At 46.9% G+C, this 17,050-nt stretch overlaps 1 protein-coding gene across 1 annotated transcript in view; it reads left to right on the top strand.

The window, feature by feature from the left end:
• Window positions 1-17,050, top strand: part of SCN10A (sodium voltage-gated channel alpha subunit 10) — a gene marked incomplete at both ends in the record, with an annotated part of 82,117 nt that overhangs the window by 24,085 nt on the left and 40,982 nt on the right. The window contains 6 exon segments of the mRNA XM_080675543.1: window positions 2,463-2,604; window positions 2,752-2,949; window positions 3,682-3,852; window positions 8,180-8,473; window positions 10,840-10,951; window positions 15,317-15,555. Of these exon segments, the coding sequence (XP_080531669.1) occupies window positions 2,463-2,604; window positions 2,752-2,949; window positions 3,682-3,852; window positions 8,180-8,473; window positions 10,840-10,951; window positions 15,317-15,555 (1,156 nt within the window).

Consider the following 17,050-nt stretch of genomic DNA (forward strand, 5'->3'; position numbering starts at 1 on the left):
GGGTGGGACCCATGGCAATGACAGTTCATGCTCCATCTAAAGGGGGCAGCCACTGCTCAGTGCAGCCTTTGGTTGCCATGAGGGTCCACTACTTCCAACTCTTCCAACTGTTAAAAGAGAAATAGGACATTACGATTTTTATGTGAAACCTCCCAACTATTAGCATTGGCTACCAATTCCATAAAATGTCTATATATTATGGACCCAAACAAATATTTCTGCAAGCCAAACGCAGCCTGCAAGCGGCCAGTTTGTGAGCTCTGGATGCTACACTGTGGAGACCCAGTGCTGCGCTAGAGGTTCCGGGGACTGTGGCAGCACCGGGAGGTGATGGTATGAGGCAGGAGCGGAGGTCAGGGAAGGTTTCCTGGAGGTGGTAGTTGAGGTGAGAGTTGAAGAGCAGGCTGGGTGAATAAGAGTTTGAATGGAGGCCATTCCAGGTGGCAGAACAGAATGTGAGACAAAGAAAAGAGGTAGCCCCCCCCCCGCCAGGTTTGCCTGCTTCTTTGACCACTAGAACAGATGTGAGCAGAAAGAGTTCAGGAAACAGATCAGAAGGGCTCACTTCTCCCACCTCCATGGCTGGGGGCCTGGAAGATCAAAGCCCACACGACCCTATTCCCTGAGTAGGTGACAGCCCCATGTTGCCCAAGTGGAGCTAGTGGTACTATATGGAGCGCTGCCTTAATCAGCTCACCAGGAAAACAATCTCAGATAGAGCTGAGGGGTGGATGCAAACAGGAGAATTTGATCAACATAGGCTTCTTGGCCTCTTTCTTTACAAAGCACTTGGCATTTGGTTCTTTGGCTCAGGGAGAGAATTATTCCGATGTCAGCTTTCATTTGCCTTTGACTTAAATTTAAAATAGGGCCCCATCAATGTCTCTTTCCTGTCTGATAATGGCATTTCTCATGGCAATGGCTCCAGAGTAGCCCATGCACTGGAGTCCATCCATGGGTACCCCCTCATGCTCCAATAGAAGCCAGACCTCCTGTTGGGCAGGCCCTGGACAGGTAGTGAAGGATGAGCTGGGATGGCAAGTAGAGGCCAGCTCAGGACAATGGGCAGAGTAAACCCTGAAGGGCATGTCGTGACCACAGACCTGGGTCCTATGCTGGCCTTCAGAGACGCAGAGCCCTGAGCAGAGGCCCACACTGACCAGTGGCCCTGTGGCGGAAAAGCCTGGGGTGTTAAGGTGGAAAACACATACTAGGGAATACTTGATGGTTTTCAGCATCCTTTCACATACATCCTTCTGGTAGCATCAGGTTAAAAGCAGCAGGAATTTTAATTTGCATTTTATATATCATCGTTACTATGCTGAAGGCATCATGCAAGGGACTTTGTACCATGATCTCGTGTCATTCTCAGAGCAGTTAGACTGCCCTCAGAGTTCACTAGCAAACATACAGGTGATGAGTTCACTAGCTCCTTGGGGGAGCAAACCAAGAGGCTGACTATAAAGGTGGGCCTACAATGTCTGGGAACCAAGGTTGGAGATAGAATTGGGATTGATTATAATCAAGTTGTTGGGGCTCTAATCAGCTGTATGGATCTCGGGCTTGAGTGTTCACATGGACGTCTGAAATAAGGAGAGCCCCAGAGGCTGGTGTTGGTGAGGGAATCCTAGAGTAGTAGAATCCAGAATGCAGATGTGGCATTACTGTTTCCTTGACAAGGCCATCCCACGAAGGTGGATGACAGAACCTCATATGCCCTGAGCTTAGAGATATTTCTCGACATCAACTTACCCTCTTATTAAGACAGAGAGGAGTCCAGCACCCCCACCCCAATGCTCACCAAGAAATCATCTTCAATTTGACCTTCCTTCATAGGTCAGTCTTCATAAGCTACTTGACAGTTATAGTTCTCATTTTAAATAAATACATTAACATCTGTGTGGTTTTAGAGACTGACTTCTCTCTGAACCTCAACTTCCACATCTGTAAAAAGAATATAGGGACAATTGAATCATAGCATTTTAAAGCATCTAGGAGAGAGAAAGAGAGAGAGAGAGAGAGAAGGTGCTCATTAGGTGGAAAATGTTTTCATTGTTATATATAATTGGTCAGTGAACTTGGCTAATGTGAATCCTCCTTTAATGGACAATTCTGCAGGTAATGCCAACAGGCTCAGGTGTTAAGTCTGTGTTATTCATACCAGCTCTCCCACCCCTGGTGTGACTTGCAAAGAGCTCGTCACCTTATAGGGTCATGTCTGAGCAGTCTGCTGACCTTCTCTGGGCCACTCCCTTCTGCATGAAACTCTGAAGTGAGAATATTGTCACCCCCATTTAATGGGCAAGAGAAACTGCGACCTAAAGAGACTAAGTGTCCAAGGTCATGTGGCTCATAAGAGGAGGTTCAGGCCTTGAATTCCAATCTTCCCACAGTGCCAGGCTGCCTTGCCCCCAATAAACAGGGTCCTGTGCAATTGATGACCTTCTCTGCTCTTGCTGCAGCCACTGCCCTAAAGGTTATTTCTGCATGAAAACATCTGACAACCCAGATTTTAACTACACCAGCTTTGATTCCTTCGCTTGGGCTTTCCTCTCACTGTTCCGCCTCATGACACAGGATTCCTGGGAACGCCTCTACCAGCAGGTATTGCACTGCATGTCCCCACACAGACTTGGTTGAAGGCGAATGGGTGAGCTTCAACATGGCTATATTTTTCCTGGAGGAACCTGACAATGTCAGGGGCCCATCTACTCTGGGCACATGTCTCTCTTCTTTCTCTTGAATCTGCAGACCTTGAGGGCTTCTGGGAAAATCTATATGGTCTTTTTCGTGCTTGTCATCTTCCTGGTATCTTTCTACCTGGTCAACTTGATTTTGGCTGTCGTCACCATGGCATATGAGGAGCAGAACAAAGCAACCATGGATGAAATTGAAGCCAAGGAGAAGAAGTTCCAGGAGGCCCTCGAGATGCTCCGGAAGGAGCATGAGGTCTGTGAGGGGTGGAAGCTTTGTGAAGTCTGTTGCAGGCTGTACAATCTTGGGCAGAGGTTTGGACCAATCCCTTAGATTAAGGCTCTTATTCTCAGGAACTTTAGGAAGATTCATCTTACCTCAGGGACTATCTTACATCAGGTTTTCGTAAAAAAGAAGAAGAAGAACCCAAGTGAAGAAGTTAGGTAAGTGATTTATTGAGGGGTACCCTCAGAAGAAGGAGAGTGAAGGAAGCAGGATAGGCTAGGGGAAGAATTAAATGAGAAAGTAGCCTCAGCTAGAGACTACATTTGGCCTGATCCTATGGGAACTCTGGGGCATGTTTGTATCACAGAGTTAGTCCTACTAACTTGAAGCAAGAGGGCTGGCCTCTTATACCCTCACACCTGCCCCAGCCAGATGTACAGTCAAGGGAAACTTTCTGCAGAACGCTCCAGCTGTGAGCCATTAGCAGCAAACACTCCAGCACTCAGCTGGAGATGAGTGTCCTGACCAGGTAAAAGGGATCTGGACAGGTCACCAACAGGGTCTCCTCCACAGTGTGAATGAGGAAGGTGACCCAGAGGTCACTCTTCCTGCCATGTCTCAATCCCACCACCACCCAAGTCCTCATCCTGACTTCCTCTGTTTCAGATGCATTCACCCCTGTGACACCCCATGTGTGGGGGACACATGTATGCTAAGCTCAAACAGATACTGTTGGCTGCAGCTGCTGTTCTCTCTCCTCAGGTGCTGGCAGCAATGGGGATTGACACCGCCTCTCTCCACTCCCACAGTGGATCACCTTTAGCCTCCAAAAGAGCCAATGAAAAAAGGCACAGAATGAAGCCAAAGGTGTCAGATGGCTCCACAGATGACAATAAATCACCACAATCTGAGCCTTACAACCAACGTAGGATGGTAAGGGGCTCATGTTTGTGCTCTAAAGAGTACCCACCTTGGCAGCTGTTGTAAACAGTAGGTTTGTAACAGGGAGATAGCTGGAGGCACAGACATTGGGAGGCTGTTTTAATAATCCAGACCCCAAAACTGTGACCTATACTAGGGCAGGGTCATTATGGATGGGAAAAGAAGGTGGATTATGAAGACTTTAATGGGTAGGGATGGAATCAACAAGACTGGGACTGTGGAATGTGGAAAAAGTAGAGGAGTTCAAAATGACTCCCAGGTTTCAGGCTTGGGCAATTAGGTGGGTGGTGATTCTAAGTCAGGAGCACTGGAGGAAGAAGCTAAGTGTGTTGGGAAGTGGTGAACCCATATTGGACATGATAACTTTGAGGTGTCTGTGGACCTGTGGTCATCCTGAGTCAGCTTCCTTCTGATAACACTCTCCATCTACAATTCTGTAACCTGGAGAGAGGTTCTTGTCCGTGGTGCTGAAATCATTTGCAAGCTTTTTTTTCTGACCTCATGCCTCAGCCCCTGCAGCTCAAATGCCTACCTATTGTTGGCACAGAAGATCCAGCACCCATCTCTGTGACAGTGTCCAGTCTAGGAATAACTTGAGTACCTCACTGCAGATCCTGTAGCAATTCTGCCCCACAGCAAGCCTCTACCTTCCACTCTAAGATTCACAGTACTCACCAAGTTTCCTCCCACCACCTTCTTCTCCCTTCAAAGTCCTGTGTAGCCCACATATGCCCTTTCCACAGGCCTGAGAGATAATAACCCCTTTGTGGTACAATAGTACCCACTCTAGTACTATTGTATGGGAAAGGGGATAAAAATGGCTATTTGGGGGCCTTCTGACTCTTACTTCCTTCTCAATCTTTTCCTGTGCTCATCTGAAGGATATTTTACTCTTTGGAATACCATCTGTACAACCCCCAAACTTGTGTGTGCATATAAGCACACAGACACACTCACCTGCACACTGGCCTCAGAGACACCCACACTTTAGCATTTATCAGAGTTTGTGTCCTTCCCTTCCTTGCTCTGCCTCTTGAGGAACACCTGCCATGCACAGGGCACAGTTCAGAAGAAGTTTCAAAGGGGATTTGACCAGGGATTTGACAATCAGGATGAATTGCAGCTTCAAGGAAATGTCAGTGATATTCTGAATTGGGCTTTAATTCTCCCCGTAACTCAGCACCTGGATTTCCCATAATTGTTTGGTGTATGTGGTTGTCTTTCCAGCTATGCTCACCTTCAAAGGGAAAAAAGAGGAACTATGTCTTGTTCATGCAACAATACTAGGTGCTTGGTATAAAGAGATTACTAAAACATGGTCTGTTTCCCAAGGACTTCCACTTGGATGGAGGTGGCAGACATAAAAACAGATATATGTTAAATACTCTATCAGGGACAAGTAAATGGTGTTTGGAAAATAGAAAAGGAAACACAACTCTTACAGGATTGGGCTGTATCAAGAAAGGCTTCAATGGAAGAGAGACTAATTAAAATGAATAGTAAACAGTGAGTAGGGGGTCCTCCAGCAACTGAGGACTGGGAGGGTTTTGGAGGCATATTTTCTAGGCACAAAGAAGAACATGTACAAGCAAAGACAGGAAGATGCCATTTGGGTAATTCTTTAATGCTACCTGATTAATTGGAGGCCATTCAAGAAGGCACCCCCTTCCTCTTTTCCCGGGTATATTCATGTGGTAAATAGACCCTCGGCAGTTTTTATATAAAGCCATTTTCTTACCATCAGAAGTGAGAGAATGTTTGGAGGTGCCTAGGAAAGACACAGTCAAGGTCTCAAGGAACCCACAGGAAACTGGTTTGTCTGCTTGGATGACGCATGTTATGACAAGTCTAATACTTAAAATCGGAAGTCATTGCTACACTGGCCTGTTTTAGTCAGTGATTAGAGCGTCAGCCCAGGAACCAAAGGGTCTGGAGCTTGATTCCCGGTCAAGGGCACTTAAGTCAGTTGCAGCCTCAATTCCTGGCTCTAGTTGGGTGCATGCAGGAGGCAACCAATTGATATGTCTCTCTCACATTGATATTTCTCTCTCTCCAACCCCCTCTTCCCCTCCACTCTCTTTAAAATAGTCAATGGAAAAAATATACTCAGGTAAGGATTAACAAAACAGAGAGAGAGAGAGAGAGAGAGAGAGAGAAGTAATTGCCCACAATAGGTTAATTTTGAAATATTAATTGTTGGCTAAGGAGGCAAATATGGGACCAAAATTGTTCTTCCTCATTTCTTTATTGGTTTGCTTAGTGCCCAAGTGCAAATAATGTGGTTGTCCAATCTTTAATAAGAATTTACTGACTCTGCTACTTTGCTTCAAAAGTGAGAAGGATTTGTGGATTTTTATGAGTCCCATGTTCCTTGGACATATATCCTAGGCAAAGAGTACTCTGTTTACAATATCAGGATTTCAATGATGGTTGCTGAAACTTTTGTGAGATAAAGGGATAAGTAAGGAGAATACTAATGGACAAGATGTCTCAATTTTATTAGTTTAGTAAATAAAAGGAATTCTTGATATAAAAAATGTCCAAAGCTGTAAATAATTTTTAAAGATTTTTTAAATTGATATTTACAGAGAGAGGATGGGAGAGGGAAAAAGAGAAACATTGATGTGAGAGTAAAACCAGCTGCCTCCTGCACGACCCCCACTAGGGATTGAGCCTGCAATCCAGGCATGTTCCCCGACAGGGAACTGAACCAGCAACCCCTCAGTACCCGGGACAATACCCAACCAACTGAGCCACGCAGGCCAGGACTGTAGAAAATTTTTATGAGTTTGTTTGAGCCAAATTAATGACAATTGCTGGAAAGCAAAAGTCCCAACGGATTGAGGAAATGCTCCTGAAAATGTCAGTTTTAACACTTATTTTATACATCAGTATCAAAGGGGATGATGTAAAGGGGTTACATAAAATCCACGGGTGAGAGATTAGGGAGGCGGGAGAAAGCAAACATGGGAAAGTTTCAGAAATTGGATAGAGAGTAAAATGAAGAGACACACACATACTTCTTTTACATTGGTGGATAAAGGGTAGTTAACATTTACAGCACATAGAGATGGTATGTGGGAGGGAGAACAAGATATCGATAAGGGGTTCTGTAGTCTCATATACTGGTGGGAGATTGTGTCCTGAGGAGTCTGGAAAAGGGGAATTACCCTGACATTCCAAAGGCAAATTATCATCAATGCAAAAGGATGATAGATAGGCTCAGTTACGGTAAAATTGACCTTTTTCAATGAAAATACTGGCCTAGGACATGACTGCCTGCCACGACTCACCTTTTGTTAGGAAGTTTTCATTTCAGACCATCCTATGTCATTACATTAGGTCTCTTGAGTTTGTAAGGCCTTCCATGAAGGCCACCCCTGAGGTTGTCAGGTTTAGTATATGTCCCCTTTTTTGTCCACAGGAGTAAGGAAGGGGAAACTTTTCAGCAGTATGATCAGAGTGTGGTAGGAAATCAGTGTTTAGATTTTATAAATAACTTATATGACTTATGGACATAATTGGTAACTTGTTATGGTCAGGTTCCCACGGTGGCCATGGGAACGAGCTCACCCAGCATCCTAACTCTCCAGGAGCTCTGGGCCTATGAATTAGTTCCTTTTTTCTGGCAACTGTAGGTCACACAATTCCCTCAGAGGCAGATTTTGATGGGAAATGTTTATTGGTTTGGAAGAATGTCATTATTCTTCCAGGAAATTAGGCTGTAACTCTCCCTTCAATCTCTCCATTGTCGACTATTCAAAGTTTGCCTCAAGGGATCCTGGAAGCTTATTGCATTGCAAAGCTCTTGTCTTCTCCTTTGCCGCACATGTAGGCTGAATCTAATGAATTGTAGAACCTAATTTTCAGGCCATAAAGTGCACTGGGTCATTCAACAACCATTTACCAAGCATGTTCCAGAACTAGTTCACATAACAGAGTCTCCTCAGGTCACAACTTGCACGTGGAGTAGCCTGATAGCCAAAGGCTGGCAAACAGTTGACACATCTGATTGAACCACAAGGTTGTCCTCTAACATGTCCTTGGCCATGAGGACCTATTTGCTAATCTTAATCACCCTGTAATCTGTCATCTCTCTTGGCTTTTTCCCAGGTTGTGTCAAGAATATTTTTCCCTGTTCTCCCCCCATGTTTACCTAGAATACCCGTTAGATCTGTACCCTTCATTTGCTGCTATATGGTCATGAAAATAAGGGCAGGGAAATGAGAGTGAGCAGAGCCAAGTGCTGGGCTCCAGATTGCCCTGCAGGGCAAGCTTCCAGCCTCTTCCTTTCCTGCTCCTCTGGGGCAATGCCCAGTCTTTCCTAGGCCTCACCTCCGGGAGACGCCGGGCTAGCCATGGCAGTGTGTTCCATTTCCGGGCCCCTATCCGAGACGGCTCATTCCCTGATGGGGTCACAGATGATGGAGTCTTTCTTGGAGACCACGACAGCCATCGGGGCTCCCTGCTGTTGGGTGGGAGTACCAACCAACCAGGCCCTCTCCCTAAGAGCCCGCTGCCTCAACCCACCAACCCTGGATCAGGGCATGGAGAGGATGGACACCCCACAATGCCCACTGGTGAACATGGACCTGGAGTCACAGAAGGCTCGGTGAGTTGGCGAGTGTTCTTTGGGGCTGCTCTCCAGTTAGAGGCCTTGGGCCAAGACATTCTGAGTGTCACCCATGAAAGGGTCCTTTAGACCTCATTCTGCCCAATGCCTCCCATTCACCCCCATTTTACTGACTGGGCAAGTGAGACCCAGAGAGGTTGGGTTTACCTGAGTTCAGACAGGTTTTCTGGTGTACTCTGTAAAGGGATACAGATTATTTTCCAGTTGATCCCATATTTTCTGCAGTGTTTCTCTGTCCCCACTTGCTACCACTGCTTTAGAGATAGGCCTGCTTGCTCTCTGGATAAGTAAGAGAAAACTGGAAGATTCTCCTCCTCCCTGGGGCTCTGTGCAAATTACCCTGGGCTTGGCTAATGGGACCCAGAGAAATCCTAGCAGGTGCCCTGGACAGACCTGAGCAGAAGCAAAGTAGGCAACTTATAGCAAAGTGACTGAATGGTCAGCACTCTCAATAGAATAATCACAGAGTGTAATGCCAAGACAGGGACTCCTCATTGGATTGGGAGCCGTGACAGAATGTGAGTTCTCCATCCAGTTGCAGTAATGATGCTGCTAGTGTTTCTTGGTTGCCCTCACTGGCTAGCCTCGGACACAGAGCAGTTTGCAAATGGACTTGTGAGAAGACCACTGGATGCCTCCTCTGACTTGGATAAGTCTTACAGAGTTACCTCAGCTGCATCTCTGATGGGATGCCAGCAAGAAATAGATGAAGGAACCACTCCAACGGGCAAGAGTTTAGAGGAATACTTACAGGAGTGGGCGGGGCTCTGGGAGCTAAGAAGGGACAATGAGGCCCCTCGAGACCGGCACTGTGGGAAGCTGTATGTGTCTAGGGTGGAGGGACAAGGGAAAGGACCAGAATCAGGACCCGACAAGAGCTACCGCTTTGTGTGGAGGCGGCTTCACAGAACTTGCCATCTCAGGTAGAGAATTACAGCCAGGGCCCAGCCACAGCCCAGCAGGGGGAAGCCAGATGGTAGATCCAGGGGTCCTCTTCCCTTCCAGCCTCTGATCTCCTATCTGTGCCTCCCATTGGTCAAACCCAACCAGAACCAGAGGGTTAGGGTGATGCAGTGTGTACACAGGACTGGGCAGAGAAGAGAGAGTAGGTCTCTAAGGACCAACAGGAAACCCCAGCACAGAGTCCTGAAGTCAAAGCCTGTCTGCAGGGCCTCCTCAGGGGTGCTTAACCTTCTAGAAAATGCCTCATTCAAGAAACCTTATTATTGATCCCTAGATTACTACTTTCCTAGATATTCCAACTTGGATACATTTTTTGGTAAATTATTTGGCTTGTGCAGGATTAAGTCTTAAGCCCTTCTGTGTCACACAAACCTGGGTTTCAATCACAACTCTGTCATTTACTAACTGAGTCACCTTTAGCAAGTCCCTTAAATTCTTCATGCCTCCGTGTCTCCCCTTGTAAAAGGCTTCTAAATAGCTAAAGGGTTCAATGGAATCAGAAAGTGCCTGTATTTATATACATGAGTCTAACAAATAACTACAGCATCTGCTAGCATCTTTGGTTGAGCCCTCATGATTGGAAACTTTCTTTATATGTATTAAGCACATACTGTATACCTATCAGCTTCAGCCATGGTCGGTGCTCAATAAATGCTTGCTGAATTGGGGTTCTAAATGGTTTGTGCGGTGCTCAATCAGCTGCTGTGGGCTTTGGACTCCCCACATCCAGTGGATGTGACTAGAGTTCGGGGCTGGCATAGGACCCAGACAGAACTTCTGATTGAAGGCCCAAAGAGGGAAGCGTCAAAAGGATCATGTCAGACAATTGAAAACTGGATAGTGGACACTCACAAATGTCCCTCAGAAAGAAAGAGACTGTGTGGAATTAGAACCTGGGTTATATGTGGGGAGGGAAATAGGCCTATGAGAAGGGAGGTCCAGGAAGTCTATCGTGGAGTAGTATACATACCATGCATATTCTGTGTAAATGTCATATGCACAGCCCAGAGGACATCTTATATGACTGCCTGGCCCGCTGCTCCTCTCCCTTTGGTAGAAGCCCTTCCCCACCCTGGTGCCAGGTCCCTGTCCCAGGGCAGGAGTTTGCAGAGCCTCAGGTGAGCCCAGACCACTCTGTTAGCTGCAGACCTTGGCTCAGGCTGCACCCCAGCTCTGTGTCCTGCTCGTCATGCTTGAGTTCTTACCCCAAGTTCAAGCAGCAGCCCAGTTTCTCTGAGTGTGGCTGCTGAGGGTCACAGCTTCACTGGGCAGCTCACAGCTACAAGAGACTGGCCAATAGAGGCCGAGTGAGCTCTCTTTGCCACTGAAAAACCATCAAGTCAAGTCTGGGGAGTGCCCTGACTCTGCTTGTGTCCCAGCAGGCATCTGAAGCAGGACAGAAGAAGACTTTCTTATCAGCAGAATACTTGAATGAACCCTTCCGAATCCAAAGGGCAATGAGTGTGGTCAGTATCATGACCTCCGTCCTCGAGGGTAAGTGCTACTCATTGGAAGGTCGCTGTCATGAGTCCCCATGTGAGCAGCAGGGGGGATGCCCCAACCCTGTGTCAAAGGGCACCCATCTCTGTGTCCTGGGATTCTAAACACTCCTCTTTTTTCTGCCTTTGGCCCATCACTCTTAATCAATGTGGGGTTTTTATAATGTGGATAATTTTTCAAATAGCAAATGTTAAATACAAACAGCTTGCTTTTTCATTTATTCCCCAAAACTCTCAAGCTTCCTCCTTCCCTCTTTCCTCATGTATTCACTCATCAACAAAAGTTTGTTGAGCACCTGCTCTGTGGATGGCATTGTTCCAGGAGCTGAGGATTCAGTGGTCAACAAGCTAGAAGCGCACCCTCATGGAATCTACATCCTGGGGCTGGGGTATACAGATGATAAGCACAAATAGATATTCAGGTAGTGATAAGAAGTAAAAGAAAAATAAGGAAGGAGGTGGAGAATAAGGAGTTAAAGAAGGGGATAGTTTTTAAAAATATATTTTTTTATTGATTTCAGAGAGGGAGAGATAGAAACATCAATGATGAGAGAGAACATTGATCGGCTGCTTCCTGCACACCCCCTACTGGGGATTGAGCCTGTAAACCCAGGCATGTACCCTTGACCAGAATCGATCCCAGGACCCTTTGGTCTGCAGGCCGACGCTCTATCCACTGAGCCAAACCGGCTAGGGCAGAAGGGGCTATTTTAGATGGGGTGGTTGTGGAAGACTATTCTCCCTAAATAGACCAGAAATCTGAATAAAGTAAGGGAATCAGCCTTGTGAGAACTTGAGGGAGAAGGTTCCAGACAGATGAACAGCAAATGCAATGCATTTTGCAGGAATGAACAACATGTGTGTCCTAAGAACAAAAGCAGTTTTGGTTGGATGAGAAGCAATAGAGGGTAGTAAAGAACACAGACCCTAGAGCCCAACTGTCTGAGTTTGCATCCTGGCTCTGCCCCTTGCGGTAAGCTGTGCAATCTTGGGGCTCCATTACCTGTTCTGTGCCTCAGTTTTCTCATCTGTAAAATAGTGAAAATATACAGCAGGTTATGAATTCCACAGGTCAGAGATATATCTGTTTGGCTCACAGCTGGATCTCCAGTACCTAGAATAGAAGTGCTGGCACATGGTAGGTGCTCAACAAATAGTTGTTGAATGAATAGTAAATGAGTGTGATGCACAAAAGGTGATATGGGGTGAGGGGGTGGGTAATAGTAATTTATAATGACCTGGACTGATGAACAGGAATTGTCGCATATTCTGAGGTAGGACAGACTTCTCCTCAAGGAAGATACTATGAGAGTAGGTGAGGAAAGGCAGGAGAAATAATGACATTTTTCTGGGTAAAGGTGACCTCAGGTTAGGTCAAAGGTGTTTGCGCATAGGGCAGATGAGCTGTGATCTTCTCTGGTTGAACATTATGTCCTCTATACCCATGGAGTCCATGAAGGAAGCTTGATGCTGTCAGAATTATGATTGGATTTACAAAGTCCACCACTTTGGGAGTGATTGTGCCTGAGAAAGTTTGGCCCAAGCGAATGGAGGAGAGGATGGGGGGGAGGGTAATGGGGGGAATAAGGACACATATGTAACACCTTAATCAATAAAGAAATTTAAAAAACAAACAAACAAAAAAAGAACTTGGCAGTTCCCTGAAGTCGGGGCAGGTGAACCCCTACGCTTGGCACACAAGCTAAGATTTGACAGTTGTCCCAACCAGAAGACCGGAAGCAGGAGCACAGCAGTGAGCACCCTACCCTCATGCTGAGTCGGGGAGAAGGACATGGAACAAATTACTTCCGGGGTGCTGGGTGTCTTAAGGAGAAGTGCAGGGTGCTAAGCGAGATGTGGTAAGTTTAGCCAGGGGTTAGGGATATATTCCAGATAGAAACAACAGCAAAATCCCTGAAGCAAAAGACAGCATCACACTTGAAGAATTGAAAAAGCTTGCTGGAGCAGGGGCATAGAGAGCCAGGAAGAGAGGGCCTTAAAATAAGGCTAGAGAGATGGACTGGGGCCAGACCCACAGGACTTCTTAGACCATATTAAGGATTTTGGACTTCATCCTAAGAGCAGTGAGGTGCCACTAAAGGATTGGCAGCAGAGGCTCTACATTTGCATTTTATAAAGGTTACTCTGGATGCATGTAGAGAAGGGACTAAAGAGGGGAATGGCACTGGCAGGGGACCAGTTAGGAGGAAAGCAGGGAAACATGGCAGTGCCTGGACTCTGCGGTGGTGGCAGTGGGGATGATGGAAATGGAAGGATCTGAGAGCTATCTAAAGAGCATAAGATTCAAAATTTGGTGGTTTACATGGTTCTGGCATAAGCAACTGAAGGGATGCTGGTGCGATGACATAAAGGGAACACTTTAGGGGGAGCAAGGGGGTTCACTGGGGAAAGATGAGCAAGGAGGATCATGAGTTGAGTCTGCGACATATTGGGTTCCAGGAGCCCCTGAGACATCCAGGGGGAGATGCCCAGGAGGAAGTTAGTTTCATGATAAATAGGTCTAGAGCAGGGGTGGGCAAACTTTTTGACTCGAGGGCCACAATGGGTTCTTAAACTGGACCGGAGGGCCGGAACAAAAGCATGGATGGAGTGTTTGTGTGAACTAATATAAATTCAAAGTAAAGGAGCGGAGGGGAGAGCAAGAGAACCCTCCGCTCTTTCGGCTCCGCGGGCCGGATAGAACAGCTGAACGGGCCGGATCCGACCCGCGGGCTGTAGTTTGCCCATGGCTGGTCTAGAGCTTAGAAGTTGAGAGTGACCTAGAGATACATCATTGAAAGTAGTTGAATACAGGCGGTAATTTAGAAATGGTGTAAGTGGATGGATGATATTGAGGGAATCAAGTAAGATGAGAAGGTCTGGGACAAAGTTCTAAGAAGCAACAACATTTAATGATTGAACAGAAGAAATGCAGTCAGTAGAGGAGGCTAAGGAATGCCTAGGCATAAGAGAAGACCCAGGAGAATACATCAAAGAGCCAAAGGTCTAAATTCCTTCAAGAACAGAACGGTCCAAAGAGGCAATGCTACAGAAACAAGGAAGATTGAGCCTCAAAAAAGTCCAGGGTTTTGGTCATGTGATGTCTTTGGTGGTTGAACAAGAGAGGATTGGTGGGGTAGGGGGTCAGGCAGAAGCCACATTGGAGGGAGGGATGAAGAATAAGGGAGAGGTAAGGAAGTGGAGATATAATATATAAACAACTTTTTCAAGAAGTTTTTCTGTGAAGAGAAGGAGATAGTAAAAACGACACTGTAGTGTAAGTAGCGTTGAAGGAAGATTTTATTTTGGTTTTCTTATGTGGCTTTTTCAAAAAGGACATCTACATGCTAATGGAGATGGTCTGTGAGAATGGGAGAGATTGACCATAAAGGAAAGAGAGGGGATGTTCCATACATTCTTGAAGTGGCTAGCAGGAGAGAATGCACCGGTGGAGACATTGGCTGTTAATAGGAGGGGGGACATCTCTTTAATAATAACAGGAGGAAAGTTCTTTCTGGAACAGTTTTTTTGCAGAAGACTCTTTGGGGGAGGAAGCCTGATCATTTGCCAGCTAGCAAGTGCATACTTCTTTTAGCCTCTGTATCTCCCCAGACAGTCACGAGCAGCAAAGTTGAGGCTGTTTACAAGGCTGAGTCTCTCCCTATTCTGCCTCACAGACAGGCTGCTTCCTGCCACAATGGGATCTCTGCAAGATTCCTCACTCATCACTACTTCCTGTGCTTCTTTTTAGTGCCAGAGAGAGGAATGGAGAGGGGGAGATGGAGGTTGGAGGAGAGAGGAGGAAGTGAGAAATAGTAGTCTGGGAGGCTGAAGGCATGGACTGAAATAGAGAAATGTGGCAGAATTTTTGGACAGTGACCAGCTGGGACTCATGAATCCCTAGTGGGACCAGCCAGCGTAGTCATGTACTTTCTACATCCAGGTTCAGCTGCTCAGGTGCGGAGTAGTCTGTGCATTGAGTTTATTCAGAGTTGGGGTTCTGCCAGATAAGTACAATGAAGGGAGAGAGGGGCAAGGGAATTGCAGGTGTCTGTAAAGGAATAAATAGAGGGATGGACATGAACTCTAACTTCGGTAAGTTGAGAAGTAAAGACATGACATAGGTGATGAGCAGTTAAAAAGTAAAGGGTGCATGGTTTGGAGGACTAGATGGGGAGAGACTGGATTGGGGTTGCTGGACTGAAGGAACTTCAAAAACTAGGAAATAGTAATCAGAGAAAGGGAGGCTGGAGTGGAGATTGGAGATAGTGGTTATTAGTAATGACAAGATCTAGGGGATGGGGGTCTGAAGTGACTCCTGGCTGACAGCTGTCATTGACTGACTACACCTGTGATGCAGAACTGGAGGAATCTGAACAGAGGTGCCCACCCTGCTTGACCACCTTGGCTCAGAAGTATCTGATCTGGGAGTGCAGCCCCTCATGGCTGAAGATCAAGACACTTCTGTTTAGGATTGTGACGGACCCCTTTGCGGAGCTCACCATCACCTTGTGCATCGTGGTGAACACAATCTTCATGTCCATGGAGCACCACAACATGAGCCAGACCTTCGAAACCATGTTCTCCATAGGCAACATTGTGAGTGCCTGGCAGCCACCGCCATGCCACCATGGCCGGGGAGCTCTGGGTGGGGTGGCCACGTGCCCTGGTTGATTGGAGCGTTGGTCTAGCTAGCGGAGAGCAGAGGAGCAGTGCAGGGGATGTGTGGACGCTGAGTTCAGGAAGTCAAGTCCAGAGGACCAGGCTGAGCTGGTGGGAATTGCGTGGGGATGAACGAGCACAGGGAAGTGGACCAAGAAAGCTCTAACCACTTGAATTCTCCTGATTTTAGATGCCTCTACCTTGAAATAAGTGTGAAGACCACTGTCCTATGTAAAGATATGGACATTCCAGTTTCCTTCCAGAAAAGGAGAAATGGAAAGAGAAGGGAGAACCTATTTCTAAGAAGTCAGCATAGACCACAGAGGGCTTTATGGAAGAGATTTTTGGGTCCACACCCCCATTTTATAGTTGGAGAGGTTGAGGTGAGAGAGAGAAAGGCTTCTACCGCTGTGACGGAGCAGAGTGCCGTTTTTTGAAATGAAGGAAAGGCAGGCATTGGGGGTGCCTACAGGTGCTTTATCAGTATTAGCTCAGAGTCACGACGTTAGGAGGTTATCATCACCCTTCTCACAGCCTAGAAGAGAGCACCAAGGCTCAGAGAGGTTAAGAATCCTGCCCAAGGTGGCACAGCTGGGAAGGTGGAGCGAGACTTGTCCAGGTTTCTAGGGCACAGGACCTTAACCCCATCCCCCACCACCCCACCCTGACTTGCCTACAGAGAGCACCCCACAGATGCCCTTTGAAGAACACATTCGCAGTCTGTGCCATTACCCAAGTCCCTGACACTCCCAACCCGTTCCTTCTCTGTAAAAGCAGTGCAACCCTCTGTTGCCCAGGCTGGTGACAGGCATCAATGAGGTCAAATGACAGAAAAGCCCCTGCCCCTGGTCTCTGCTTTCCTCTTACCTGGCCCCCTTCCCTGCTGGTTGTTGTGTGGCCTGAGCCTGGTCCTGACCTCTTTCGACTGCAGAATTCTGTCCTAAGACACCGAAAGACACTCCAAGCTGGAAAGAGCCTGTATTATTTTTGCTCTTGCCGATAGCTCTCATTTATTAGTGGATTACTGTCTGCCAGGACCTTTGTTGAGGCCTGCACTCGCATTATCTCACTTTGATGTTCACTATACACATGAGGAACTTGGGGTACCGAGAGGACGCGTGACTTGTCCCGGCTTACACAAGCTCGGAAATGGCCGAGTTGGGATTTTTATCTGGGTCTGCGTCGCCCCATCATCCACGCTTTAAACTATGGAACCAGATTGACTGCTCCTTTACATGATTGTGTAATCATCATCATCCTCATGATTATCCACTTATTCCCCTTCTTCACCGTGCGGATGGACACACTCAAGGGTGGGTTCCAATGCGTATGCCCTGAGCACTGGTCCAGAGATTTCTCTCTGCTGCCACATTGGGTGTTCCCTGGCCCAATCCTCCAGGCGCCTGCAGATCAGATAGACACTGAACACAAA

Source organism: Plecotus auritus (assembly GCF_963455305.1).
Source record: "Plecotus auritus genome assembly, chromosome: 6".
In the NCBI taxonomy this organism is placed as follows: Eukaryota; Metazoa; Chordata; class Mammalia; order Chiroptera; family Vespertilionidae; genus Plecotus; species Plecotus auritus.